At 40.5% G+C, this 27,890-nt stretch overlaps 1 protein-coding gene across 1 annotated transcript in view; it reads left to right on the top strand.

The window, feature by feature from the left end:
• Snap91 (synaptosome associated protein 91) overlaps positions 1-27,890 on the top strand; it is a 116,461-nt gene that overhangs the window by 65,270 nt on the left and 23,301 nt on the right. The window contains exons 10-20 of the mRNA XM_051207773.1: positions 3,310-3,380; positions 9,006-9,033; positions 11,634-11,743; positions 13,590-13,705; positions 20,087-20,101; positions 20,226-20,387; positions 25,242-25,349; positions 25,995-26,264; positions 26,504-26,581; positions 26,744-26,815; positions 27,219-27,302. Of these exons, the coding sequence (XP_051063730.1) occupies positions 3,310-3,380; positions 9,006-9,033; positions 11,634-11,743; positions 13,590-13,705; positions 20,087-20,101; positions 20,226-20,387; positions 25,242-25,349; positions 25,995-26,264; positions 26,504-26,581; positions 26,744-26,815; positions 27,219-27,302 (1,114 nt within the window). The remainder of the gene's footprint in view (positions 1-3,309; positions 3,381-9,005; positions 9,034-11,633; positions 11,744-13,589; positions 13,706-20,086; positions 20,102-20,225; positions 20,388-25,241; positions 25,350-25,994; positions 26,265-26,503; positions 26,582-26,743; positions 26,816-27,218; positions 27,303-27,890) is intronic.

Here is a 27,890-nt window from a genome sequence, read left to right on the forward strand (position 1 = left end):
AAAAAAAAAAAAAAATGCCCAAACAAAGCAATATAAAGACAAAAAGTCCACAAAAAAAAAAAAAAAAAAAAAACCACTGAGATAATTTCATACACTTGAAATACCCAGTGGAAAAACATTTTTTTCCTTTGCAAAGGAAAGGAAGGAAGGAAGGAAGGAAGGAAGGAAGGAAGGAAGGAAGGAAGAAAGGAAGAAAGGAAGTTGAAGAATAGAAGGCTGGTGGCCTGAGGGACTTCCTATTTAACTTAGAATAACAGGGAATTAAAGTTTCTCAAAGGAACAAAGGCATTTAACACATATCTTCCACTTTAGAGTCTGAACAATAAGCACTGTTGTGTATGTAACATCAGAACATTTAAATGATTTGTGATGATCAGTGACATTCCCAAAAGACATTTAAAATTAAAGTAGTGTATTAAGGTAGAAGAGAATACCATCTCCCAACTGAAATATTTCTCCTGGGCACTTGGAGTGGTTTCTGAGATCTAATCCAAAATCTGAATTACCTCTGTGTGTTTTTAAACTTGGTTTCCATGTTTTATGCTCTAAAGTATATAAATGGTAGATGGGTGCTTTTTTTTTAGTATATGCTGGTCATCACAACAAGCTATGAATTTATTTCAGCAGAATAAGTCTCACAAAAGCATTTCCTGTTTGGGGTGTGTGTACTCCAAATTTTAAACTCATGTATGAAAAACTCTTAGGATTTGATGGCCAATCTGAAAACTGCTGGTAAACAAAAGTCTCATTTTAAGTGTTATGTCATTGAGGTTACCTGTCAGCTGTCACTGGCCAGTTTCTGTTCTTTGGACCGTCATACCCATCTGGTTGACTTGGCCATTTTTCTGAAATGATAAATAAAGATGCTACTGAGTATATCAGTATTCCCTTAAGTTTCTCTCACTGCAGCAGAGGCATCTGAAAGTCTGTGTGCTTTGAGGGTCAGGAAGCCATCTCCCCACCCCCAGGAGGCATTTTTACACATTGCCTACTGTGTGGGGAGTCACTTGTACCACCGACAGTGAAGAAGGCATGCATCATGTGATCCTGGGCGTTCCAGTCAAAGGACTTCTCTTTTCAAAGAGGAACTTGTTTCTCTTGGATCTTCTCATGTCCTTATGAGAAATATAAACATTAAAAAGCACTTTAAAATCCTCTAGGATAAAAGGCTGAAACTTAATTATATGTAGAGAATAGCTCAGCAAATCCCCTGGAGCAAGTTGGTTTTGACATCATCTTGACAGGTTTCCCTCTCAGCTGTTGTGATCTCTACTTCAGCACCCACTTTTCTCCAGTTATTAAAAATTTCCCACCAGGCCTGGTGGCACACATCTGTAGTCCTAGCACTTTAGCGGCAATGGCAGATGAATCTCTCTGAGTTCAAGGCCAGCCAGGGCTCCATGGTAAGATCCAAAAAGAGAAGATGAGGAACAGAAATTTCCTAGAAAGAATGAAGTTATCAGCTGTCTCCTGATGTTTTTGTTTCAATCTCAGTGCTAACAAGCTAGAGACTGTGGGTCTTATGGAGCCTTTGCTATCTATGTTTTGTTCTGCATTTTAAATTATGGTGTTTGCTTTAATTAAACTTCTTAATTTGCACTTAGCAAAAGAATCATACTGTATTTACATTGCATTTCACATGCAGAGGGCACAGGTCTTACAAATAAAGAGAGATTCCATAACTTGATAATGTGTTGCCCACCACACAATTTAGATGGAAATATGAATAAATGTAAATTTGTTCTCAGGGCCCTTTGGTCCATCTTCACCATCATCAGTAACACATCCATAGTGAGAAGAATGTGAAGTTATCAGACACAAATTTATCTAAGAAGGTTTAACTCAGTTTAAAGTTACAATGCATATTTATTTAATGAGCACTTCTTTATAATAGAATCTAATGTATAGAACAAAACTTCTATTAATCACCTTAAAAATGTACTTTTTGAAACTTATAAGTTTATTCTCAGTTGGTGTTTACTGGAAATTGTTGAATAAATCTGTCTTCACCTGAATTGTATTTGAAATTCTAATTTGCATCATTTTTTAAAACATATTAGGTACCTTGACAGCTTTTTGACTTTGAAGTCTAAAGTTTGTTAGACAATGATGATAGAGGTCCATTTCTACCCTACTTTTATAATTTTGAAACAAGTCAATATGTTTATTCACTTAGTAATGTTTATATAGTTATGATTTTACACTTAACTTGCATTTATAATATACCTACATATAACAATCCCATAACTGTTGAAATTTTGAGTCTATTATAAAATTGAAAATTAACATTAAATACATACATAAACATTCAACATTTTAAAAACTTTAATAATCTGATTTAGTGTCATTAAGTACGATATAGAATTATATTAATTTCTTGTCATTTTTTTGTACTTTAGCAATTAGCATGGTTAGTGTGAAATCCTTCAAATTCATACTCCATTAAAAAACAAATACCAGATTGTACCTATAAATGTAGGCAGACGTTTTATCAATAACTGCTTTTCTCTGAATGTCTATACTGATGAGGTCTAATTAGCACTAAAAGAAAAAGCACAAAACAATTTTTAATGCTTGGAGAATAGATAGGGCAAATATTTGTAGAATCCATTATTTCTGCCCTTGAATATACAATAAAATACCATTTTTATTGCCAGAAGTTTTACTTACAGAAACACTGAAGAATTTTTTAAGGATTGAAATATATCCAATCTGTTAATATACAGTGTTCTATTGTATTTGCTGGTTACTTCATTATGTATATAAATTCAATACTAAATAATTAGAAAATTTTAATTAACACTCTTATTAAGGTTACATTTTTATTTTCACTTAACCCTTTTTTTTTTAATGTGGTAATATTTTCTAACATTTCAACCAGGCATGCATAAATGAATTTTTACTGTATTTTCAAATTTCTATAAATTTATTTTTGGCATATATGCTTTGGATTTGGGTGCAAGTAAGAGCCTATTCTGTTTCACCCTGGTTCTGTGTGAAGTGGTAGTGAACTTGACCTTAACACACCTAAGTAGTTAGTACCCGTGCATCCAGTATCGCAAACACTCTTCACTGAACCATGTTGTAATGACACTGGGTATGCAGTGGAGGTAAGTGTTTTTAAGATGGGCCTACCTGGGGTGCCACAGAATTTAAATACCTAAATACCAGAGGGCCTGGGATGGAATCGTCCCACATAGACCTGAGGATGCTTACATAGGCCTCCACCATACAGGGTCACAGTGGTGTTAAAGTGTGCTTGCTTTGACAGAGAACAACACAGACTTTTTTCTTTATTTCTTGTTATAGGCTCCCAGCAGTCTTATGGAGACCCTTGAACAGCATCTAAATACCTTAGAAGGAAAGAAACCTGGAAACAAGTACGCATTGCTTGTATAACGTAAACAAGATGAGAAATACCAAGTGGTTCTTGATGAGAATGAGATTTCTCAGAGGCTGACCTACTCCAGTGCAGTCTCAGGGTGTGTTTAGCCGCCAGTCTCCAGGGTTCCCTCAGACATCCTACCCGTCCTCTTCCAGCAAGTGATACAGGCTGCCTGTCTGTCTGCAGCTAATGCCCCAGAGGAATCAATGGCTCACAGCAGGTTGAATGGACCTGCTCTTAGAAGTCACTCTTTAAAACTTTAACGCTATTGTGGTTGGATGTGACTAAACCAAGCAGAATTTCACAAGTGTTCTTGAATGCTGAGACTTTCCAACTACAGTGTTAGTGAAGAGAAGTCTTCGAGTGTGGTTGCCAGGGACATACTTCCCTTGGACGTTAGGCACACATGCTGCTGATATTTTACTCCTGCGTCTTTCAATAGCAGGAGTAGCAGGCAGGCGGTGATCCGTGCAGTTTTGTTGGTTTTGATGACTTCGTTCTTCCGTACTTAGTTTTTGGCTGTTTTCTTCATTGTGTACAAAACAATGCCAGGTTCCTTTTCTCCCCACCTCTGGAGCAGACATCAGAATTATCTGTTCACAAGGCCTGTTGTCTCCCAGCCTTCACTCCATGTTTGCACTGTATTGTTTTAGCCTTGGACCCAATTGTCTCCTGCAGATGTAAATCCTGTGCCTCCTGGGAGGACCCTCTGTGACCCAACCTACTTAGGGAGCCTGCATTCCTTAGTTATGAGCTTCCCTGTTTCGTGGCTCTTTATCCACACATGTAATTAATTCCAAGAGAATTTCTGATGCTAAATGCCAGAAACTATATTTATACATTATTTATCTGAACACTGCAGTCGGCTTGCAGTCTGTTGTTAGTGGTCCTAACTTCATGTGGAGTTCACTTACCTCATCAGATAGCTCAAGAACTAATTACTGCAGGGCCACAGTTTGTTTGTTCATTTGTTTTCATTTTAGCCAATGACAGAGCTGTGAAAATTTAACTCCCTGAATAGCCTCGCAGAGTCTAAGCCTTGATGCCTTGATGTTGCATTTTATGCAAATTACTTCAGCTGTGTGTTTTTTTTTCTATTGTTTTTCTCCCAAGTTAGTTTAGTGTAGTTTTATATATAATGTATGGTATAGTTTTAAATTATCAGTAGGGAAGTTTTTTGGTTATATTTGACTGCACAGGCCAAGTGATGGATGGTGGGACTCTCTCTGGGTTGTTGCAAGGCCAGGCGAGGTCCAGTGTGGCTGTCTGTGCTCAATCAGATCTTGACGTGAGATCACCACCTAACAATTCACTGGGCCACTCTGTTGGAATAGTTAGGAAGCCCGATGAGTTGACTGGGATTTCCGCAAATGGACACAGAAAGTTGAGAAATGCCCCTGCTCTAGTGGCTGAAGGACTTTGTGTATGTACACATTTCCTCAGTCTGTCTGCCCCGGTTGAGTGCTGTATGTATACTGCAAGCCGCTTCTCAGAGCCTTTGCTCTCTCAGGCAGTCCAACACCAACCTCACATGTTCCTTCTTGAAGCTTCCAGTGCAGCCTTTACCGGAGCTTTTGTTCCCCAGCCACAGCCTCCTTAGCCAACCTTTGCCTCTGCCCTTATGGCCCATGTGGGCTACTTGAGTGGAAAATTACCAGTAGGCATTTTTAGAAATAGCAAGTAAAACTCCATACATAACCCATAGCCAATTTCATTCAGCTTAGAATAACTTTTCTAGGTCCTTTAAGATCACTTTATGTTTGCCAGATTCCTTTCATTCATTGGCTGAAAACACATTTAAATCTGTCTTTTCTTATCCTGATTTTAAGAAAAAAACAAGCTATAATAGTTAACTCATTTCTTCTTTGTATATTTGTGCTTACATGGGAACTTAAGTGAAGGGTGAGTACTATGCTAAGTGACTTTTTTTGCATTTGGTAATTACTAAAAATGCAAACAAAAACCACTTGCTATTCCATATTTGGTATTTGGAAATTTGAAAATGTATTAGTGGCCATCTCACCGTCTCATGTATCAGTTCCTCTTATGTATTTTTTTTCCCTCCCAAGGGGACTGGCAAGAATGGTTTTGCTCCCTTTGGGTCTTGTTGGATCATAATTACCAGTGTCTCTTAGGTATATAAGTAACCCTCATAGCTCTCAGAAAAGGTGTTTTATTTGATAAATAAGCAAAAAGATTTTCTTCTGGTACACTGTAGAAGGCCAAGGCAATTTTATAAGGGTCATAGATTGTTTGAAAATATTTTCTTTGCCATCCTATAGCAATACAAAACTATTCTAAACCTGTGTGAATGTGTGTGCATTTGCAAATGTCTTCTGTGAAAAACTTAAACCAGGTGTAGTGGCAGACACTTTTAGTACCAGTGCTTGGGAGACAGGCAAGCAGATCTCTGAGTTCAAGGCTAGCCTGGTCTACAGAGAAAGTTCCAGGACTATGCAGAACCTCTGTCTTGAAAAACAAAACAAAAAGGCTGTTATAATAGCACAAATGCCATTTACTTTTAGTACTTCATGTCCAATGATTAATTTTATTTCCATTGTGTTATACTAAGTGTTGAGCTGAGCAAGTAAAAATCCAAAATGTCTCTTATAATTAAGATTGCTTGTAAGATATTGATAGGCTTTTACATCACTGTATTTTCCTGGATAGCATTCATGTTCAGCATGACATAGGGATTATTGTTGGTAATCAATTAGTTAACAAAAGTTCCTCTTTTGAGAGCTCACTATTCCCATCTTTGAAAGAAGCATTGCCATTTTTTATGTTCATAGGAAAAGCCTATAGGCCCGTTTGTAGCAGTTTTTCCTTAGATTACAATATAGGTCATTCATTATCATTTAAAATTATGAGTACTGCTTTAGTTTTCCCAATGATCCACTATGTAATAAGTTTTTTTATCGGGCCCAGTTAAGTTTCCGTTGCTGTGATAAACACCGTGACCAAGGCAACTTAAGGAGGAAAGGGTTGATCTCACCTTACAGCTTACAGTTGATCATTGAGGGAAGTCAGGCAAGAAATGGATCAGGACAGGAACCTGGAAGTGGGAACTGAAGCAGAGTGCATGATGCTGCTTACTTGCTGGGTCTGCTTTCTTACACCATCCAGGACCACCTGCCCAGGGATGACACCACCACAGTGGGCCCTCCCCTCCCACGTCAATCATCAATCTAGGAAATGCCCTGTAGACCTGCTGCAAGCTGTTCCAGTGGAGACATTTTCACAGTGGAACTCCCTCTTTCCAGCTAATTCTATCTTGTGTCAAGTTGACCAAAATCCAACTAGGACACTATACATGGACTTATAAAAATGAGTATTGATCTGCAATAAATGCTGTTGTCTATACCCCAAAACTTGCAGGGTTTCCCCTCTTTTAAGTGACAATGGCAAACAAGTAGGATGGACTATCAAGCAAGAAGTATCAAAAGGCAGCTATTGATGACCTGTGGGGGAAGAACAAATGTGCCAGCCCATGCGCGTTTCCTTTATGGCAGGGTTGGATGTGGACCAGGGACAAGCTCTGGGTAGAAGACAGGCTTGGAGCAGATTTCACTCAGTGACTAATGGCCCTATAGAAACACCTGTGAATATGTCATGGCAAGGCTGGATAGAGCCAATGGGAACAGAGGTCACTCGTGTTGACAGCTTAGTTCCAAATAAGATAATTTGATTACATATTACTTGTTTATTTGTGTATATATGGGACAGGGGTCAGAGGACCTCTTGTGGGAGCTGACTCTCTCATACTCACATGGTTCCAAGAGATCAGACAGAAAGTGCCTTTAATCCTTTAATCCACTAAGCTGTCTTGTCAGGCCAAAGACAATTTTTTAAGACTTTTGGGTCATTAGTGACTATAAAATGAATACATAAATACATTCTTTCTTTTTTCCTTTTTTTTTTTTTTTTTTTTGGTTTTTCAAGACAGGGTTTCTCTGTACTGCTTTGGAGCTTGTCCTGGAACTCTACAGACCAGGCTGGTGTCGAACTCACAAAGATCTTAAAAAATGCTAGAAACCGTATAAAGTGCTCAGGTGATAAAGCAGTGGGTTGTGTTATTCAGCCTTAAAGAACTGAGTCCACAGTGATGAATGTGGGTACAGTTGGAGTGGGACCAGCCACATCCTGATGGCCCTGGAGAGACCATCCATTCTCACTTGTCTGTCTAGTCTGTGGATAGCCACAGGCACTTGTAAGAGTGTCCCTAAGGGGTTTCGCAAAGGATGACCATACCAATTATGATTCTCTTTCACATGGCTGAGGTTGAGTCACTTAACAGCAGAGGGCAGCATTCTGTCATTTTTTTCAAATGTTCTTATTGTGAAGTAGAAGCCGTTCCCATTATCTGTGCATTGGCTGGCAAAGGTTTCAGGAGTTCTTGCTTATTATACTCTATGCCTCGTCATATCAGTACCACGAAGAATTGGCTGAGAGAAAAACTAATTTATTTTCAGGAAGTGACCGTGTCAAAGGGTTTTTGATTTCCTTCTTTGCTTTGTTTTTGCCAAGTAAACATTATTTTTACTAATTTTCACCTTATTTAATTTTTTCATGTGATATTTTCCTTCATTTTCCATATGTATGAAGGAAAACTATGTAAGTGGGGAAAAGGTTAGCCAAAAATTCGTAATATTTCAACTCTGTGATGTACTAGATTCTTAGGTTCCTAAGTCCATTTTTCTGTAGATGCGAAAACACCAAATCGTCACTTCAGTCAAGCCTTTGAAATGGGAAATTTTAGGCATGTATAAGGTAGTAGCAGCTGGCATATAGTGTCTGTAAATGGATGGGATTTGCACAGTATTGAACAAAATCCCAATTACTACCTTCAGTATTTGCTCCTGAACGAAAGCCATCGTTACAGCTGACCCTGCTGGCCGCTTCTTATTGAAATACACTTTGCCTTCAATTTTCTCTTATTATTCATTTTATGCCACCCCAGTTTAAGGAAGTGTGAGCTGTTGAGGCAGATGTTTCAAAAGTGTGGCTGTGTGCAGCGTACGGTGCTACCTTTAAAGACTGTTTTGTTCCTTAGCATCCCCTCAGAAATAATCATCAAAGATGCTCTTCTCTTTCAAACTCCCACTAGTTATGATAAACATATGGAAGTATTTTTCCTGAAGAGTTTTCATTACAGGCATGAGAGTAACACATACAAGCAACAGGAGTATGGCCGTACATGTTGAGTCTAGCTCGCTCACTCGCTCACAGGAATCTTGTCTTTTTTTCTCTAGGGTTACTTCTTTAATTTATATGAGTTGAAATTAAAGGAATTGTAATATATGATTTTCTTTTTGAAATAATATATAGGTTTTCTTAATTTATATAATGTGCCTTTTCACAAACCTTGGGGGAGCTTTTAGAAATTGAAATTTTTACAGTGGTTTTTGTGGACATAAACACTAATGACTTGAGAGATATTAAGTCAGTGGAATATTGGCAAAAGGACATTGTTGAGCAAAAGACAAGTGTTGTAAGCTTCTCTGGCTATAAAGAGCACCATGAAACTAATCCTGACGCCAGACGACGAGACACCAAACTTGATGTTTTCTGCACACACCCTCAGGGGACTCACTTTTTCATTCTCTTATGTTTCTTTTAGATCTGGTGCTCCCTCTCCATTAAGTAAGGTAAGTTGGTTTGTTTCTCGGGCTGCTTCATTCAGTGTAAAGCTCAAAGCACCACAAGTATTCATTCTGAAATATGGCATTCATGCCACTCACCACTCTCAGGACTCTCCTCATCTTCCAGAAATGGGAGCCCAGAGTCGTGAAACAGTAATGCCCAGCCTCCTGACCTCAGCCCCTGCCTGGAAAGCACCATTCTTTCTACAGCTGTAAAGAACAATACCTCATCTAACTGGATCCAGACAGTCTGGCCTTTCTTAATCCATTTATTTTACTTAATGTCTTTAGGGCTCAGCCTGGCCTCATAGGCCAAGACTTTCTTTTTAATGTTGAATAACATTCTTTTTTTTTTCCCAATAACATTTGTTTGTACACATGCACACACGCGTGCGCGCGCGCGCGCGCACACACACACACACACACACACACACACACACACACATTTTTCCTTCAGTAAGTATTTGAGTTATTCCACATTTTAAGTATGACATATGACAGACAATACTGACATAAACCATAGTGTGAAATGTCTAGCTGAGGGGCTGGAAAGATGGTTTAAATGCATTTGCCACTCTTGAAGAGAACCCAGGTCCAGTTCGCAACACTCACACTGAGGGGCTCACGCCTCCTATGATTCCAGTTGTAAGGGAATCTGATGCTCTCTCAGCCCTTGTAAGCGCTGCATGTGCATGGTACTTGGACAACCAGGAACACACACATACACATAAATAAAAATAAATACAAAGTTCTTAAAAATATGTATAAAAATATGTTTGGCACTCTACCTTCAATTTAAAAATTCTTTACCTGTGTTGTGAATCTATGACATAGGTCAGGAACAGGGTGATATGTGTATTTTACATACAGAAAAAATAAAAATGTTGGTAGGTGTCTTTGCCCCCAAGCATGCCTGTTAGAGTAATCATAGTTCCTTCAGCTCTCCCTCATTCTGAGCCAATCCAAGGACAATGGTAGGGTTTGCCCCGACAAGAGCATGTACTTTCGTGGGCCTGTAGTTCACATCTGCCCCTGCGTTTTCTAGGCAGAGGTGTAATAGATGTGCTTTTTCTTTGACACATCTCCATTATGTAATTGCTGCCATTACAGACATTTGGGGATGCTATTATGACTGTTCCAGACACTCCCAAATAGCACATGCTCTGCCTGTGCCTGGCTGGCTGTTTAAATTCTCACAGGGCCTGAAAAACAATTTTAAGCAGAAATCTCTTCAATTTTTCTGAGACAGAAAGAAGCTATTAAAACCATGTTGTTTGTGTGAAAATGACCAGCTCAGGTCTTCCCTTAAGACAGTCTCTTTCGACATTCTAGCTAAATAAAAATTTCCTGATGTTTTCTTTTGCATACTAATGGTGTTTGTTAGTGTTGAATTTTCTGAGCTCTCACCTTGCATCAGAGGGTCTTGTTACCTGGTTTGTGTTATGTGCTGCCTTTGCCCACCTTCATTTCTGCATCCACGCTGGCAGTATATGTGGTGTCCTTAAATTCTCTGCACTACTTTATATACCATCATCTTTTCTAAGTTTATTTACAAGTTTTAGTTAAAATTTGAAGTCTTATTTTTTTTCCTTTTTTTTTTAAAAAAGAACAATTCGTGTCCAGTGTGGATAATTTGCTTTTAGCTGTGTAGCTCGTGTTTTCTGATTCCATTGATGAACTCTTGTGTTCCATGGGGAAGCCTTACCCTTTGTGTTGCAGAGGGAGAATTTAGTTGTGATATTCCCAGCAGCAGTAGCCACACTGTTCCAGTGTTTATTTCTCCACAGTACTCAACACTTGGCAGCTACAAACCTACCTAACTTTGATGTCGTGATTATTTTGTGGCATGTGTAAATCCTGGACATTCTTGAAATGGCAGAATTTCCCATAACCTTCTTGTCCATCCTTTGTTTCAAAGTGATTCTTGTGACTTTTTAAAGTTTCCTTTAGGGTTGGAGAGATGGCTCAGTGGTTAAGAGCACTAGCTGCTCTTCCAGAGGACCCGGGTTCAATTCCCAGCACCCATGTGGCAGCTCACAACTGTCTGTAACTTCAGTTCCAGAGAATCCAGTACCTTCACACAGACACCCATGCAGGCAAAACACCAGTGTATATAAAGTAAAAACAAATAAAAGAAAAGCTTCCTTTAAATTTGTTGTGTTTGAAATTGGGTGGCAGAGCCTCATCCAGATCCTGATGTTTATGCATTTTATTTGTGGAAAATTAAATATACTAGAAAAATAGAATTCTGGTTTTGCAGCAGCTGTCACCATTGGTTATTTTGACAGCTAGTTTCCTAATAATTTTAAGTTTAGTAAATATGGTTACCTTGATTTTAAATGTACAAATAGAAGTCATTCTAACATTAGACCAAATAGTTTAACAAAAATTTTTGTAAGTTAGATTTAACTGTTCAAACTCGAGGTGTATTTGGCCCATAGTGATAATTACCGTTCTTGGTTTCAAAAATCTGCTGGGCTTTTCCTCCTGTGAGGAATCACAGAATAAATGCTCAGAATGCCCTGGGCACAGAATGCCAAGGCCCCATTGCTCAGGGAGGTTTGGATGTGTGCTTGACAGGCCTGTGTTGTGCTCTCTACCTTCAGTCTTCTCCAGCCACAACTGTTACATCTCCTAATTCCACACCAGCTAAAACCATCGACACATCCCCACCGGTTGACTTGTTTGCAACAGCATCTGCAGCTGTCCCAGTCAGGTCAGTTAATGAGTACGTAGCCAACTGGTCATTACCACATCGATAAGGTTTTTGTTGTATTTTTCTGTACTGTGCTGATGTCGAACAATTTTGCCAGATGAAATCCTGTCCTGATACTGTGTGACTGGGGGTTACTTTTGCAGTGTAAAGTAAGTTCTTTGGAGCTCTTACAGTGACTTTAAGCCTGTACCCCTTAAATCCTTGGGAAGACCAATGCTGTCACTCATAAATTTAGGGAAACATATGGAAGAAAAACTCATATACTGCAGGTCCTTCTGAGGTTGCATGCTATGTGGAGAATCTAATAAAAATCTGTTCTTCCTATGAGAAACTTAAAAGGTGTTTCAGAGTGCTTCAAAACTGTCAAAAGTATGGTAATGCATGCCTGCATTCCCAACCCTCAGAAAACTGAGGCAGAGAGATCATGAGGATCATGAGTTCAAAGCCAATCTGGACTCCATAACTAGTTAGGATCCAAACCGTGCTGTGCGATAAAACCCTGTCAGCGGAGTAAACTTCACGGGTACAGGCTGATTACTTGGTCCTAGAAGGAACTCAGAGATGGTAAAAGAGACCATTTGAATGTGCCCAATCAACTGTGATGCCCCTGGCTGCCCTGTAATGGGAAAACCAGGAGACTGAAACCCAGAACTGCCTGAAACAAGTCACTGACACATAAGGTCCTCCACAGATAACAATTTTAGGTCGCCTCTTTCTTCTGCTGTGAGCATTCTACCCTCATTTTAGACCGTCTGTGACTCTCTTATGAATGTGCTCTATTCAGAGGCTTTGATATTTTTTTTTTTGAGAAGCTTTAGTTTTAAGCATCAGAGAATCTACATATTGCTCCTGTGTTTACTGGGTGATACACTTGCTTACTTCTGTTTCATAGCCTTGGCAAAACCAAGGGCTTTCTGCCAAAATAAATTGTTTTTTATGAAAAGTTTGATTAAGCTGTTTCTTGTTTATAATCTTATTTGCATGGTACTGGAGTCAAACCCTGCATCCCATACATGCCCCCTGATTAAGCTCTTAATAGTAAATGCATTTCCCTTCTTTGCTATTTACTCTAATTGTACTTAAGTCTGTTACTGAAGCAGACGTGGGAATTAAGCAATGCCTTCAGGGTTTAAAATCAGCAGTCTTCTCTCTTCAGTGGAATGTAGCTTGGGCATCTACCATGTAATCAATGCTCCTGAGATCTAATGTAACCAGGAATCATAGGAGAGTCTTGTTAATAAAGATTCTAATGAAGTAACAACAGCATAACCCTGAAAGTTTGCATTTTGAATAAGATTTTAGGGCACTCGGGGTTTTGAGCCCATGCTTTGACCAGCAACGCTTAGGTTTCTATTTGGAATTTGTACAGACAAATTTTGAAAAGCTTAGTCAAAGTAAGGTGAGAGGAAAACTTAATGTATATCATCTAATTAGTTGTCACTCATTTTAATAGTATCTAGTTTATGGATTCTTAAGACAATTTTTTTCTACATAAAAAAATAGGAAAAAAGATAACCTCAAAGTTTTGGATTTTTTTTTTTTTGTGCCAGCTTACCACCTGTTTTTACAAATAAAGTTTTATTGAGCTGGAGCATGGTGATTGGTTTCTTTCTTCTGTATTGTCAATGTCTTCCTTCTGCTATACTGGCTGAGCTGAGTGACAGAGACCACCTGTCCCTCAAAGCCCTTTAGAAAGGGCTTTGTATTCCTCCTCTATTCCTTTACAATGGTAATTTTCCACTGTAAAACACAAATCTTTGATGTTGTTCGCATAGGTCTTTTCTTGTAAGATACTTTACATTATAATATCTCAGAATCTGATTGTGAAGTCCCGCTTTCCTTCCAGTGCTGCTAAACCATCGAGTGATCTCCTTGATCTTCAACCAGACTTCTCTGGAGCATCTGGGGGTGCAGCAGCGCCTGTACCTCCGCCATCTGCTGGGGGAGCCACTGCATGGGGAGGTGAGCGAGTCACATGGGCCTGGGGATCTGGGGGCATTTCCTGTGGTTGTTTTAGTCTGGGCTGTTATTATTATATGTGCATTCTGATTGCCAGCAATTGTATTAGAAGCGTGGTGGGAAATGCCCAGAATGGCTTCAGCTTATCAAAGTGCAAATTTGAAAGGAATTATGCACCATGCAGCCTAAAAGTTCAAATAGACATATACTATCTAAAGTTGAAACAAAAGAAGTGTTTTTTGTGTTTCTAAAATCTTGTTCTTAGTAATTATTTTCCAGAAACGGATTTGTTAGAAGATTATAGTGCTTGGGTTGGTGTTGTTATTCACTTTGTATCTTGCTTCATGGAATTGAAATCTACTATACTCTTGTTTGTATACAAAAAGGTCTATCTTTCACTGATTGGCTGAGAGGAAACGTAGCTAGGCATTTCGATTCAAGTTGATTCACGGATCTTTTCATAAGCATTGGATTAACTCATTTAAGATACAGTAAAATGAAAGTATCTGTGAATGCTATGCTCTGCAGCAGCAAGCTATCAATAAAATTTTCAAAGAATTTAAGATATGACACACTGTTAAAGCAGGATAGTGAAAAACTTACTAATTCAAAGAGAGAAAAATTGATAGATTATAAAGCAGGTTTGGAGTACTTGAGAACTGGATATTGATAGGGGTTTGCATAGTGTCTTAGTTTGGGTTTCTGTTGCTGTGAAGAGACACCATGACCACAGCAACTCTTGTAAAGGAAAGCACTTCACGGGGACTGAGGTTTAATCCATTGTCATCATGGCAGTCAGTGTGGTGGTGTGCAGGCAGACATGGTGCTAGAGAAGGAGCTGAGGGTTCTACATCCTGATATTCAGGCAGCAAAAAGAGAGACTATGTATAGTACTGGGAGTAGCTTGAGTGTATAAGACCTCTAAGCCTGTCTCCACAGTGACAAACTTCCTCCAATAAGGCCACACCTCCAACAAAGCCACACCTACTCCAACAAAGCCAGACCTCCTAATAGTGGGGCCTTGGACTCCTATGGACCACACATTCAAACACATGAGTCTATAGGGGCCATTCCTATTCAAACCACCACACATAGAATGTTAGACTAAGACAAAGCATTGTCAGCCAATGATGCACCAAAACTCATGACGTTTAGGTTACTTTGCCTCCCAGGCAGAAAATATTTCTATTACTATGAGACAAGATCTGTAATTTAATATAACACTTCAGAATCAGTGTCCTTAATTAACACCAATTAACAAAGTCGAATGAAGTCACATTGCCCTAGATAATTAAATGGTCGCTGGGTGGGCCTATTAAGTGTGCCGGTGTAACATTGGAAGTACATTCTGGCTGGGAGCTTTCTCTCTAGGAATGAGGAGGCTGTGACACATTAACTATGTTATTGCAAAGCCCATGGCCAGAAACCCTAACCATACTGACAGCACTGTGGAGGATCTCAGGGGAGGATTCAGTATGGAGAGTGGCAGGCAGTGTGTGGGTGAGGCAGCAGAAATCAGAACTTCCAGGCAGGCAGGAGCCTCTGGCGCCTTCACTGGTACTGGTTGCCCACATCTTCCTCAATCTGCCCATCTTCGGGTCTTGGTCATGTCTTCATCTTATTACCTAAGGTTTGGTAACAAAATTAAAGAATAATAAGCAGCTCAGAATTCAAATCGACAGCCATAAATGTAAACATTTTAAACTTTTAAGTATTCCCCTATACTGAATAGTCAACTATTAAAGCTACAGCTATTAAATGTTCAAATTTGCCGCTTAAACTTCATCTAACTTCGCTGCCTTTGATTGAGAAAGGAAGCTGTAGCTGAAGAGCCTGCCTAAGGGCTTTCTTCCCGAGAATGCTCATTTATTCTGATCGTTAGCTTTTAAATATTTTGTTTTGGTTTGCTAATGGTTTCATTCACACACTGTACTGTGTTTTATTGTTTGGTAACTTTCAGATCCAGACTCTCAAGTCAGATTTTTCTCGGCTATGAAATTCATAAAGACTTAATAAGACTCATAACTGAAATTTTGGTTTTAGTTACAAATTTGTTGGGTTATATAAAAAAGACATTTGGATATTACGTGAGTGTGTTATGTTTATTCTGTCATGCATTTAAGTCAGTATATATTCATAATTTCATTAATTAATTGGGTTCTTTAACAGTTTCATAGATGTATATAATATATTCTGATTACTAGCCCAAACCCATTCTTACCCCCTTCCCTTCTCTCCTAGTTCACTTTTTATTGCTGTGATAAAACTTGGGGAGGGATGTTTACTTCAGCTAACAGCTTACCTTACAATCAGCATGAAGGGGAGTGAAGGCAGGACCCTGGAAGCAGGGAGCTTGGAAGAACAGTGCCTGCTGGCCTCATCAGTCTGCTTTCTTATATCATCCAGGACTGCTTGCCCAGGGATGGCACCGCCTACAGTGTGCGGGCCCTGCTGCGCCCTCCCACATCAATCATTAATCATGAAAATGGCTCTGTGCTTGCCTGTGGGCCAACCTGATGGAGGCATTTTCTCAACGGATAGCCTAAGTTTGTGTCAATTTGACAGAAAACACTACAAAGGACTGTAGTCCTGTCCGTGACTTCCCCATCCCAACCAGCCCTTTTCCCTGACTCGTGGCTTTGCTTTTGTGACTCGTTTAGTTTAACCAGCACCAACTGTTGAGTCTTAGATTGGAACTATGCATTGGAGTCTCATGAAGCCACCAGAGGATACACGACTGAAGGCAGTGAGTCCCTCTGTCACAAATCTATCAGTAGCTAATCGTTTAGCACTGAGGAGTAGTGAGCCCTCCCTCCAGTGCCTCACTGTTGAGGGGTTTATTCTTTTTTATTAATTTTTTAAATTTAAATTAGAAACAACCTTATTCTTACATATCAATCCCAGTTCCCTCTCCCTCCCATCCTCCCATGCCCCCTACCAACCTCCCATTCATCCCCTTTCTGCTCCCCAGGGAGAGTGAGGCGTTCCATGGGAGATCATCAAAGTCTGCCTAGGCCCTCCCCCATGTGTCTAGGCTCAGAGAGTGTCCCTCTATGTGGAATGGGCCCCCAAAGTCCATTAATATACTAGGGATAAATACTGATCTACTACCAAAGGCCCCATAGACTGCCCAGGCCTCTTAACTGACACCCACATTCAGGGTGCCTGGTTTGGTCCTATGCTGGTTTCCCAGCTGTCAATCTGGGGTCCATGATCTGAGTGCTTTATTCTTATACAGACCCAATGCAGGCATTCAAGGCTGCTGTGGAGTTTGTGAATGCAGTTTCAAACCCTTCTGTTGCCTAGCTTTTACATTCTTTTCACCACCTTCCCCAGTGTTCCCTGAGCCTGAAAGGGGGCAGAATAAATACCCCATTAAGGGCTAAGCTCTTATCTGCTACTTACTCTCAGTACCTGTGTAGCCATGAGTCTGTGCATTGGCCACCAATCACTTGAAAGAGAGGCTTCTCTCATTAACCCTGAGAAGTAGCATTTGTCCATGGTATAAACATGAATATTTATAAGGTAATTTGAGCCCGCAGCAATTCAACTAAACAGCAGTGTTCTGTTTCCCCCTAAGGCCCATGCTCTTCCCTGGTGTATGTTTTTATGAGATTTACAGTACCAGGCATAGAGTCCCTTCTGTGGGGTGAGCCTCGAGTCATCAGAAAGCAGTCTGCTACCCTCATATCAGCAGTGTCACTCTTGTACATTTAGGTACATCTTGCCTGGCACATTGCCTGGGTACGCCCGTTGATGGCTTTTCTGCTCCAGCAGCTAACATAGAATCTTCCAGGACTATGAAATCTATCCGGCAGGGAGGAATCTTACAGCTCGGTTCCAGCTTGATTTTTCTGTATCATACAACTAGGGTGGATAGTACCTTTAGCAACGGGGCCTTATACTGGTGGGAAACCAAGAGGAAATGCCAGAGGCTGTGTCACATGGAGAGCCTCTATGGTCTCCTCCATTAACAACTTGTCAGGAGACTTCCCAGCTAGTAGCAGCTTTTCCCATCCATGCAAGTTATTTCCCTTCAAACACTTTTTTTGTTTTAAAGTAAACTATATTTTTAAAATTCGGTTACAAGGTAATAGGTTCCCATATGGCTTTTCATACCCCTTATATTTTAGGCTAACCCTTCACCTAGTTCATCTTCTCCCCTTCCTGCCACCGTCTTCCTACGTAAAGCTTTCTGGCCCCAGGACGCCCTCTATTTCTCCCTCCATTACACTACTCCCAGTGGCCCGTTTCTGGTTTCCTGGTGTCTACAGGATCTCAGTACTGTATTCACACTTTTTAATGCTAGAACTTTAGTGACCTTCACCATTGCCCTTGAAGTGATTTCTTTTTCCTAACTTTCCCCACCAGAGGGAGCCTGTCTCATAATGAACACGAAGACCTCAGTTAGCTGGGAGGCCTTGGAATAGCCTGCCTGCCTCCCTGGATAGACAGCATCTGCATCTGGTCTCAAACAGCCAGAACTGCAGTGTTCAATAGCAACAGGAAAGCTGAGGGGCGGTTTATTGATAAGTAATTCTCAGTTTCTAAGAAAACTCATAAATCTTGAGAAACATAAAACGAAATGGGAAAATAGTCTTCGCTTCCCCTGCTTTTTTTCCTGGAGAGATACCTGCTGGGCCCAAGGGTGATACTTCCTTGTAGATGTGTTTGCCTCATTTGACTAAATAAAGCACAAAATTATATTTCCTAACATCAAGCCACATGGCTTTTGAATGTTGTAGTATCTGAATTTTATATAACTAGACAGTAAAATATAAATCCTAAAGCTTGCTTGAGTATTTTTATCTGACCTTTACTGAAATGGTTCCAGTATGCAAAGATGAAGACGAAGTCTATGAATTCTTCATAGGGTTATAGCTATTGACACATTTCCATTTCTGGAGACACATTCTAATGATATTTTTAATATTGGTATAAGACAATAAAAGTTCAGCAAAATCATATTTAATAAATTAGTTTAAATTTGCATATAAATTTAGTTTTTTAACCAGACTGATAAAGAGCCCATTGACAGAAAGAAAAAAAAAACACAGAAATGTTTTGAAATCCTTACCTTTGCCTTCATAATAGAAAGGGTATTTTCCTTTCCCATAATAAATCTGTGTTTCAGAAGCAAAAGTAAATGAGTGACTTTGAGTCTGTGTCTAACTAGAAAGCCGTTCAGTTTCTTCTCATAAATACATACAACTGCTTTTTGAGAAGTGTAAGGTTATGGTGATGGTTTTAATAAAATGTAATAACCAACATGCATCTGAAAAATAATATTATGAGATAATATAGCTAACATTTTCCACATGGCTGTTTGCTATAATACAGGTGGGTTTTTGTGACCCTCTTCCTACCACGTTAAGAAAACCTGAGGTTTGAGTCTGTGGGCAGTGCTCTGCACACCTGCCACTGGAAGGTTTATAGGCGCTTTGAAGTTCATACTCCTAGCTTTCCTTATGGAACACTTGATGTGTTCCAGGGGTGAATATGCCTTTTAAGTAAATGAGCGCATTTAACCTTCATAGTAACTTGAAACTATCCAGTTGTAGCCCACTAAAGAATGTCAGTTTCTTTGTTACAAGATTTCACTTCTGTTTGTTACAGTGAACACTTTCTAGCCATTTTTATAATGCAGGAGGTCCTTTGATTATGCATCTCCTGTAAATGGATTGAATTCTCCTACTTTAATCTATGCCTGTGGTTTAATTCTTTGCAAATAGTGGTTTCAAGACTAATGGCTGACAGTGTCACTAAGCAAGACCTGCATGATGGTTAGTTCTGTCATCTTGGCACAAACTTCAGTAAAGGTATGGCCTCCATCAGACTGACCTGTGGGTACGTCTGTGGGGCACTTTCTTGCTTAATAATGTGTTGGTACCACGCCTCCTCAGGTGGCTCTAAGTTGTACAAGAAAGCAGCCTAGGCTGCATAGGGAACATGGTCTCAAAGATGGAGAGTGGGAGGAGATAAGAAGAAAAAAAAAAAAACAGTCAACAAAACTCTGCTAATTGTGATTAATGTTGTCAGTCACAGTAGGTGAAGGGGATAGACGGGGATAATGAGGGTGAAAAGCTCCTTGCGGGTACAGGTTGGGTTTTTCAAAGTTATTTAAGTGGTCTCTTGGCCTCCCTCGCCCTGTTTCTCCATCTGTAACTTGGGTAGCTTGATCTGGAGATTGCCTAGGGTCCCTTCCTGCTTGCAGTTCCATGGTGAGAGTTGGTAATGCACTTGCCCTCTGATGGCAAATGGTCTGGGGAGGCACAGAAAGTTCAGGTGAGCCCGTGCCTCGCCCTGCTTGCACGCTGGCACAGTCAGATGTTTCAGCTGGAACTCTTATTTCTTCATATGCTGCCACCGCCTGGACATCGGCAGACCTTTTGGGAGAGGGTGAGTAAAGCCTTGTTTCTTAATGCCTCCCCTGAGAGCCCTCTGCAGCTGTCCTGTGGCCTTTAAGAGTCTGGTCTCTCTCTCTTCCTCCTCTCCCCTTTGCTCTGTCTCTGGTGAAATACAGATTCCTTGGCCACACTGTCTTCTGTCCCCTCTGAAGCACCGATTTCAGATCCATTCGCACCAGAGCCTTCCCCTCCTACTGCAACCTCTGAAACTGCTTCAGCTTCTGCCGCCTCAACCGCCACTGTGACGGCTGTCACTACGGAAGTGGATCTCTTTGGAGGTTAGTCGGTCACAGCACTACTCCTTCGTTTCCTTCCGAGATGGCTGTCATACCTGAGACTCAGGGCAGGGTTTGAATTGCCTCACACTATATTCACAACATGGCAGAGTGGAAGTATTTTACCAGGGTTGGCTCATACACATTTGACTGTGCTAAAGTCATCGGCCTCTCTCCCTGTAGTTTTGGCACATTTAGAGCAGAAGCTGTGGTCTTTTGAACACACTGGGCCTTCCATCAGGGTCTGAGCTGCTGCCAGGCTCTGGCCCACACATGCCCTCTCAGCCAGGCCTCTGGGAGTGATCCAAGACTTCTGACACATTTAGGTGTCTCGTTGGGGCCACATTAGAACCAGCCTGGGGACTATTTGGAGACCATGAGAAAGCAATCCTAGTCTAAATAATTCCCTAACATTTAGACCAAATATATATATATATCTGAGATGAAAGGAATTAAAATTTGGATGTGTTGACAGAGAGTTGACTGGTATAGCTACTTTTGATTGGTGTATCCAAGAAAAATGTAGGGCCATCTTGACTCTGGAACTTTGAGAGGCCATCTGAAGCGGCACTTGACATGCTGATTAAAAACAGGTGCAGGTCAGTCTTGGAAAGGATTGTATTGAAATATGCTTTCTGTGTAGATGCCAATTGCAGTGAAATATCCTGCAACATGCCCAGACACAGTGGGCATCAGAAGCCAGCTCATCTACATATGTGCATCTGCAGGAGCCACTGTGCAAACTCAGAGAAGTATGTGGACCACATACACACATCCAGGGGGTGTTAGACTCATTATAGTCTCATGTTTCTTCATTGCCATGCAGCATATTTCCAGGGCCTTTAAAAAATATTGTAAAGAAATTGAAGGAAGCAGGCGATGGTGAAGCCAGGAAAGGCAGGTGATGGTAGAATTAGTACGTACCCCTGGGGATGAATACTTACACAGTCACATGCCACCCTGCTGTGTGAGCACGTACACAGACATGTCACTCTGCTCTGTGCAGTATCCTCGATGCGGAAGATGTCCAAGACAGGTAGTATTTGCTAGACACAGCATTTCTGTCACAATTTCACCAAAGAAATTGTCTGCCACCTTGCTGGTCTTCACCCCGACACAGAGAATCTTGTTTCTTAAAAGGCAGAAGAGGCACAATTGCAGATGCTTGAGAGTTTCACTAGCAGGCCACTCAGAGCACAATGTTCTTTGTCAGTGTTGCCCTAATCGTTTAAGGATATTTTTTGTTGTTCTTGTTTTAGCTTAAATGTACATGATTAACTCCTTCGCCCTTTCTCTCTCCAGCTCCACTGCTGGCGTTGAGTCAGAGTGGTATCTCATGTGAGGCCAATGGACAGCAGTTTCATACTGCAGCTTTTCTATGCCCATTGCTATATTGAGATCTATTTTGTAGTTCATATGAAAGGAGCTTGGTTACCTCCCAGACACAGGGCAAGTCTGCCTTGCTTTTTTGCACCTTTACAGAATAATAAAGCCCATGGTGTTTCTTTAAAATACTGCTTGAGCCATTATGCTATTTGAGTTGGTGTCTGCCAAGCAGGGTCATGTAATGAAATACCAAGATCCAGCTGCCCTGTGTTTTCACCAGTGTCCCTTCTGTCATCTGGCAGGGACATGAGTGAAGATGAGCCCTTCTGCAAGTCTCATCATTTACTTCATTTTTCTGCTTAGCTCTGTGAACTGACTCCTGGCCTCAGACATCTGGAAACGCTCTGTCTGCCACAGTTGTGTGTCCATGTATACCAGTGCATCCTTTATAGTCTTCAGTAATTTCCCCCCTGATTTGTTTCATGGTCTTTCTTGTTTTATAACAAATCATTTAGAACTTGGACTTAAATGAATCCTAAGCTTAAATCTCAGTGACCATTTTGTTGACCACTTTAAAATATTTGGAATCTCTAAGATAGATAAGAATTTTAGCTCAAATGAGGGTACCAGCAACATTTTGTTTAATTAACGTTAAAATATAGCCTCATGTAGAATGTGTTAGTCACACTGGTGAGGCTGTTGGAAGAGAATAACAAATTTGAGGCCAACCAGAGCAATACAGTAATTTCTGAGCCAGCCTGAGCTACATAGAAAGACCTCATATCATAGCTCAAAGATATGAAACATACTCTCATGAGTTTCTATGTGATGTCAATAGCAATATACATTTCTCTAGAAAGAAGCATAGTAAGTTTTAATTTAAGAAAAGTATGGCTATGAAATTTCATGAATATAAAAGTTTTAGAAACATTAAACATCATAAACATTAAAAATCTATGCCTTTTAAGTACCCTTGAATTAAGAGTTTGGAAGAAATACTCAGATATGTGTGTCTGTGTAATGTTTTACTATTCTATGTGAATAGTTCATTTAATTTTTATATTTACTAGATTTTTAAATCACATTTTTAAAGAAACAGAGCCTGCTTTCTGTGGCCATACAGAACAGAATTATAAGACATGTGTGCTTTAAGTTTTCACAAGTCACCGACAACTGATAAAAGACAGCATTGCTCTTTTAAAATACTAGTGAGATGGCCCATGGTGAAGGTGCTAGATGCCAAACTTGATGACCCAGGTCTCATTCCAGCACCCACATGACAGAAGTAGAGGACAGACTGTGAAAAAACAATCCCTTTCCCACAGTCACGTCTTTGGGAACGGTTTTGGTAAGAATTTGAGGGAAATTTATATCACAGGTGTCAGCGAGGACTCCTCCCTTTATGAGAAGTTTTGATGGGAGTCAAAAGTTAAGTTGCTGATGTTTACTTAGTCTTAGCTAAGAAGGGCAGTGTTGAAAAGAAATGGAACCTCTCCTAGAACATAGCTGTTAGTATAGGTTTCACTTGTACATAGGTAGTAACCTGAAGAACCTGGCCTGCAAGCATCTCCTGGGACCCTGTTACTAATACATTTGTCCTAGAAACAGCGAGTAGTTTAGTGGAGGGAGGATGTGCTTTGTGACTGTTTTTCTAGTGGCCAAACACACAAAGCTCCAGCTGGCTGTACTGGACCAAATGCTGACCTGACCTTGCTGGCTGCATGGCCTTGATCAAATTACCCGTTACTTTTTCAACTGAAAAATATAAGTTACATACATTTTCATGTGCAACAAGAGGCTTTAAGGTATGTACATATTACAGGAGGGTAAATAAAGTTGTATATTACATCACATCATTTTTGTGTGGGTAAAACACTTAAAAATCTCTGAATGCTGGTTTTCTTCTTACAGAGTGGAGATAATAAAAGGCGCCGTCTGAAATAGTTAGAGGAGTTAAATTTAGTAACTTATTCTTGAGGCTTCTGTGATTCTCAGTGCCACTGGCCTCAGTTGTGAATGTATAGACATGAAAAGAAAGATCCCTGAATATTGAGAATATTGAGAGTACTTCCGCCCTCCCACCCTCTCCCTCCCTCCCCGCCTTACGGTTTCGTCTGCCCACAACCCTCTAGTGTCTGGGGAATGGGTCTGCACTGTCTCTCCAGGGTTCCACATGGTTCCCACTCCTATCAGCACAACATACATTCCCTCAGGATAGCTGAGAGAGCGATCAGATCACATTACTATGAGCTTTATTCTTGTGTTTTTTAAAGAAACTTTTAACTCGAATGAGTAATGCCATTTTTGTTTTAATTCCACAAAACATTGAGACTCAAGATTTTGCTTGAATTTTCCATACCCAGACAAGTTCCTTACTTGCTGCATTCAACTGAGAGACAAGGACCTTGACTACATCACTTCCTCAAGCTCAACGCACTGAGAAAACAGCTAGACTGTGTGATGTTTCCCAAACATATCTGACCAATTCCTCTTAGGGACTGAGAGCCGACGTTCTAGAACATGTCAGTAGATACTGTAGGAAATCCTATTTTGGAATGAAAAGTGGCAGGTACAAGTGGATTGATCCCTTTCTCTGAAGACTTCATCTTTGTTCTTGAATCTAAAATCTTTCTGCATTAACTCCATAGTGAATATGTTTTGCTGGTGGGCACACTCTAGGGATGACTTGCATCTCTCAGCCATAAGTATATACTTAGGGCTGGGAATGTAGTGTGCATTTAAGCTGGGCCTCTCTGTATGTTAATGGGGTTTCTTCTGCAAATAATGTAGTCTTAAAACATGAAATTATATTTTTAATCTGTTGGAAATGGATCACTTTCCAAATAACTAGAAAATATAATAATATTTGAAAACAATAAATGTAAGTAGAAATAAAGACATTAAGCATCATGCCCTAATTTCATTAGCTTATTGTTTCTTAAAATGAGTCCCTTTTGTATCTGAAAATCCTTTCCAAGGTTAGTGAAATTTTTTGAGTCCCTTTTAACCTTTTATGTTAATAGTAGGATATTTTTTTCTCTCTAAACTTGACTAGTTTTAACTTTGGAATATTTGTTTGCATAGCCATTAGCTATTTAATATTATTTGCATAACAGAAAAGACATTGGAATTTTCTAGAAGCCATTGGTTAGAGGTATAAAATATTTTCAGCAAAAGGTATTATCTGGACATGAAAGTTTAATGTCTTAAAGTACATAGTAAAGTTATTTTGTGTTTTGATTTTTTGCATTCATTAATTTCTAATGAAACATAAAACATGCTTTTTAGAGCCCTTATACAATGAGAATCTTGTTGGATCCTGATGGCCTTCAGTGGTAGTCACGGACCACCATTCAGGTGTTAGCTAACAGGGAGATACGCAGAGAATAATTAATTATCTTGTGATTACCAACGGTGCATGAAAGCATTCATGTTGTATAAGGGGGCTCTCTTCACAACTTAACTCAGCTCTTTCACTATATTTTCTTCTCTTTTTATTTCATTTCTGTTACTTTTAAAACTGCACCCAAGATGCCTTTGCAGCTTCTCCTGGGGAGGGCCCTGCAGCATCCGAAGGGGCCGCCGCACCAGCTACCCCAATCCCAGTTGCTGCAGCTCTTGATGCATGCTCAGGAAATGGTGGGTTTACACATGAGCCGCTCTCTCGTTTTTCTGCCCTGATGTGAAGCCTGCATAGTTAGATGTGGCCATATGGGTGGGTTTTGTTTTGTTTTGTTTTCCTGATTTTATTTTCTTATTATCGTAAACTGTCATTCATCACAACTGAATAAATAATGCCAACACTTAAAACATTAAGACAATGAAGTGCATACTTATCAAAATTGGCAATTCCTCAAGATTGACAATTTTTTTTTCCTCAGCCCAAGTATGCTCTCTTAATGTTTTCCCTCTCTAATGCATTCTTCTATGATATTGAGTTCAAATATATTGGCATGTTTTAATGAACTTTCAGAGCTACCAAATTGACTAGATTGGTTAAGGACACAAAAGATAGTGATCCCTGGGCCAAACCTGTAGGTTAATCTCACAGCACCCTACAAAATGTTTCAGATTCAACTCCTGGTACCAGCTGCATTTTCTTTTTCCTTTAGAAAAGCATCCCGATTGCTGAGCTCTGCTATAAGATAGTAGTTGACCCCGTATAGCCCGAGACCTAGCTACTGTGTAAATACGTGTGAAGTGTCTTTTTACCTGTAGTTACGAGCCCGTCTCTTGCTCCTTCCTGACTGATGCTGTGTGTGTCTCCACTTTCCTCTCCGAAAGACCCTTTTGCCCCATCTGAAGGTAGTGCAGAGGCTGCGCCTGAGCTGGACCTCTTTGCAATGAAGCCACCTGAGACCAGCGCTCCTGTAGTTACCCCTACAGCTAGCACAGCCCCTCCAGTTCCCGTAACTGCTCCTTCTCCTGCTCCCACCGCTGTGGCAACCACTGCTGCCGCCACCACCGCCACTGCAGCTGCCACCACTGCCACCACCTCTGCTGCCACAGCCGCCACCGCCGCCGCTGCTCCTCCTGCTCTAGATATCTTTGGTGGTAATTTGTCGTTGTTGTTACTGAATTTCTCCCATCTGGTGGCTTGAGCCTGGTCCTGTAATGCACACACGACTCTTTTGCATGAAAACTATGGCTAAATGGTTCTCTAGAAACCATTTACAACTTAACCCGAAGTTCTTCTAAAAATGCTTGTTCAGAAAACTGGCTATCGATGCTATTACAGGCTTGATTTTTCAGACTGAGTGAAGGCCTGTCTGTGTGTGTGCTCTTGGTCTTAGATTTGTTTGATTCTGCTCCTGAAGCTGCTGCAGCACCTAAGCCAGATGCGGCTCCTAGCATAGACCTGTTTGGTACAGGTAAAGCCAAAGCAACCATTTCCTCAACCCTGTTTCTGTAGCTGTGTCCTTGGTCAAGCCCTTTGTAGTTGCTGTGATAATGCATTTGCTAGACATGTGACTTTGGTTTCAGCTTTCTGTTACTTACTTCTGCTTGGTTTTGGTTTCTTTCACTTTGGGAAGATGCTTTCTCCTCTCCACCACGAGGGGCCTCTCCGGTGCCCGAGAGTTCTCTCACTGCAGACCTCTTATCCGGTGAGTGCTTCGCCACGGTCAAGCCAAGCCTTCACAACTGTCTCAGAAGGGTCCTGGGGTGGGGGGGTGGGGACTTATGTGGGAAAAGATGGTCCAATCCCCTGTAGGTCTGTCTTATGTGTTTTAAAACTCAGAATTAACTTAGGAGAAGACTCTTTCTACAGCCCACCGCCAACTGGTGAGGGTTGATAATTTCATTTCAAATGCAAGGTTGGCAAAGAAAAAACCTGTTTCCCACTAAAGCCTCTAATAGTGAAGAGTCAGTTATCATTTGCTTTCCTAAACTGTTAAGGTTTTCCCACCCTCTTCCTGTAACTGTGAAATCCTGAGGCCGTTGTGAGGGCTCTGGGTTTCATTGTGCTAAGTAAGGGTGACCTGCGTGTTCCCATGTTCTTCACTGCAGTGGACACATTTGCAGCTCCGTCTCCTGCAACCACCGCCTCTCCAGCAAAGGTGGAGTCCTCGGGTGTGCTAGACCTTTTTGGGGGTGCGTATCTCTCCTCCTTCGGCACTCAGGCCGTCTGGAGTGCTTTTTGTTCCGAGTAGATTGCCCCTTTTCCTTCTGTTCCATTTTGCTTCTTTTGACTCTGAAGTTGCTTTTGTCTCTTCCATGTAACCCTGAAGTTGCATAGGCCTTTTCCTTTTCTTTGCCGTCATCATTTTCATCCTCATTGTTTTATCACAACCTTTAGTGCATGGCCTAACAAAACCAGAGCATTCTTCATGTGAAGTTTCCTGTTTTCAGCCTCTTTTTCATCCTGACTTTTAGCCACCTGATTGGAGCCTTTCTCTACTGTTTTCTCAAAGATGCTGATATGCCGGTTACATAAGCACTCTTTTAAGTTCTTAAAAGCAATATAAACATGATGTGGGTAATTCAGAATTGAAAACAAGCCAGACACCGTGGAGTTAATCTACACTGAATTTAGTGGTTTTAAATCTTTACAGAGAACTTGGAGGTGTTTTTCTTGTTTAAATGTATCCTTTGTTCCTTTGTATAGTATTTGAAAACAGAAATATGTATTGATTGTATTGATTGTGTGCATGAAAAATCTGAAGTTCTCTGTTAGCCATA

The sequence above is a fragment of the Phodopus roborovskii genome, unplaced genomic scaffold, assembly GCF_943737965.1.
Source record: "Phodopus roborovskii unplaced genomic scaffold, PHOROB, whole genome shotgun sequence".
Lineage (NCBI taxonomy): Eukaryota > Metazoa > Chordata > Mammalia > Rodentia > Cricetidae > Phodopus > Phodopus roborovskii.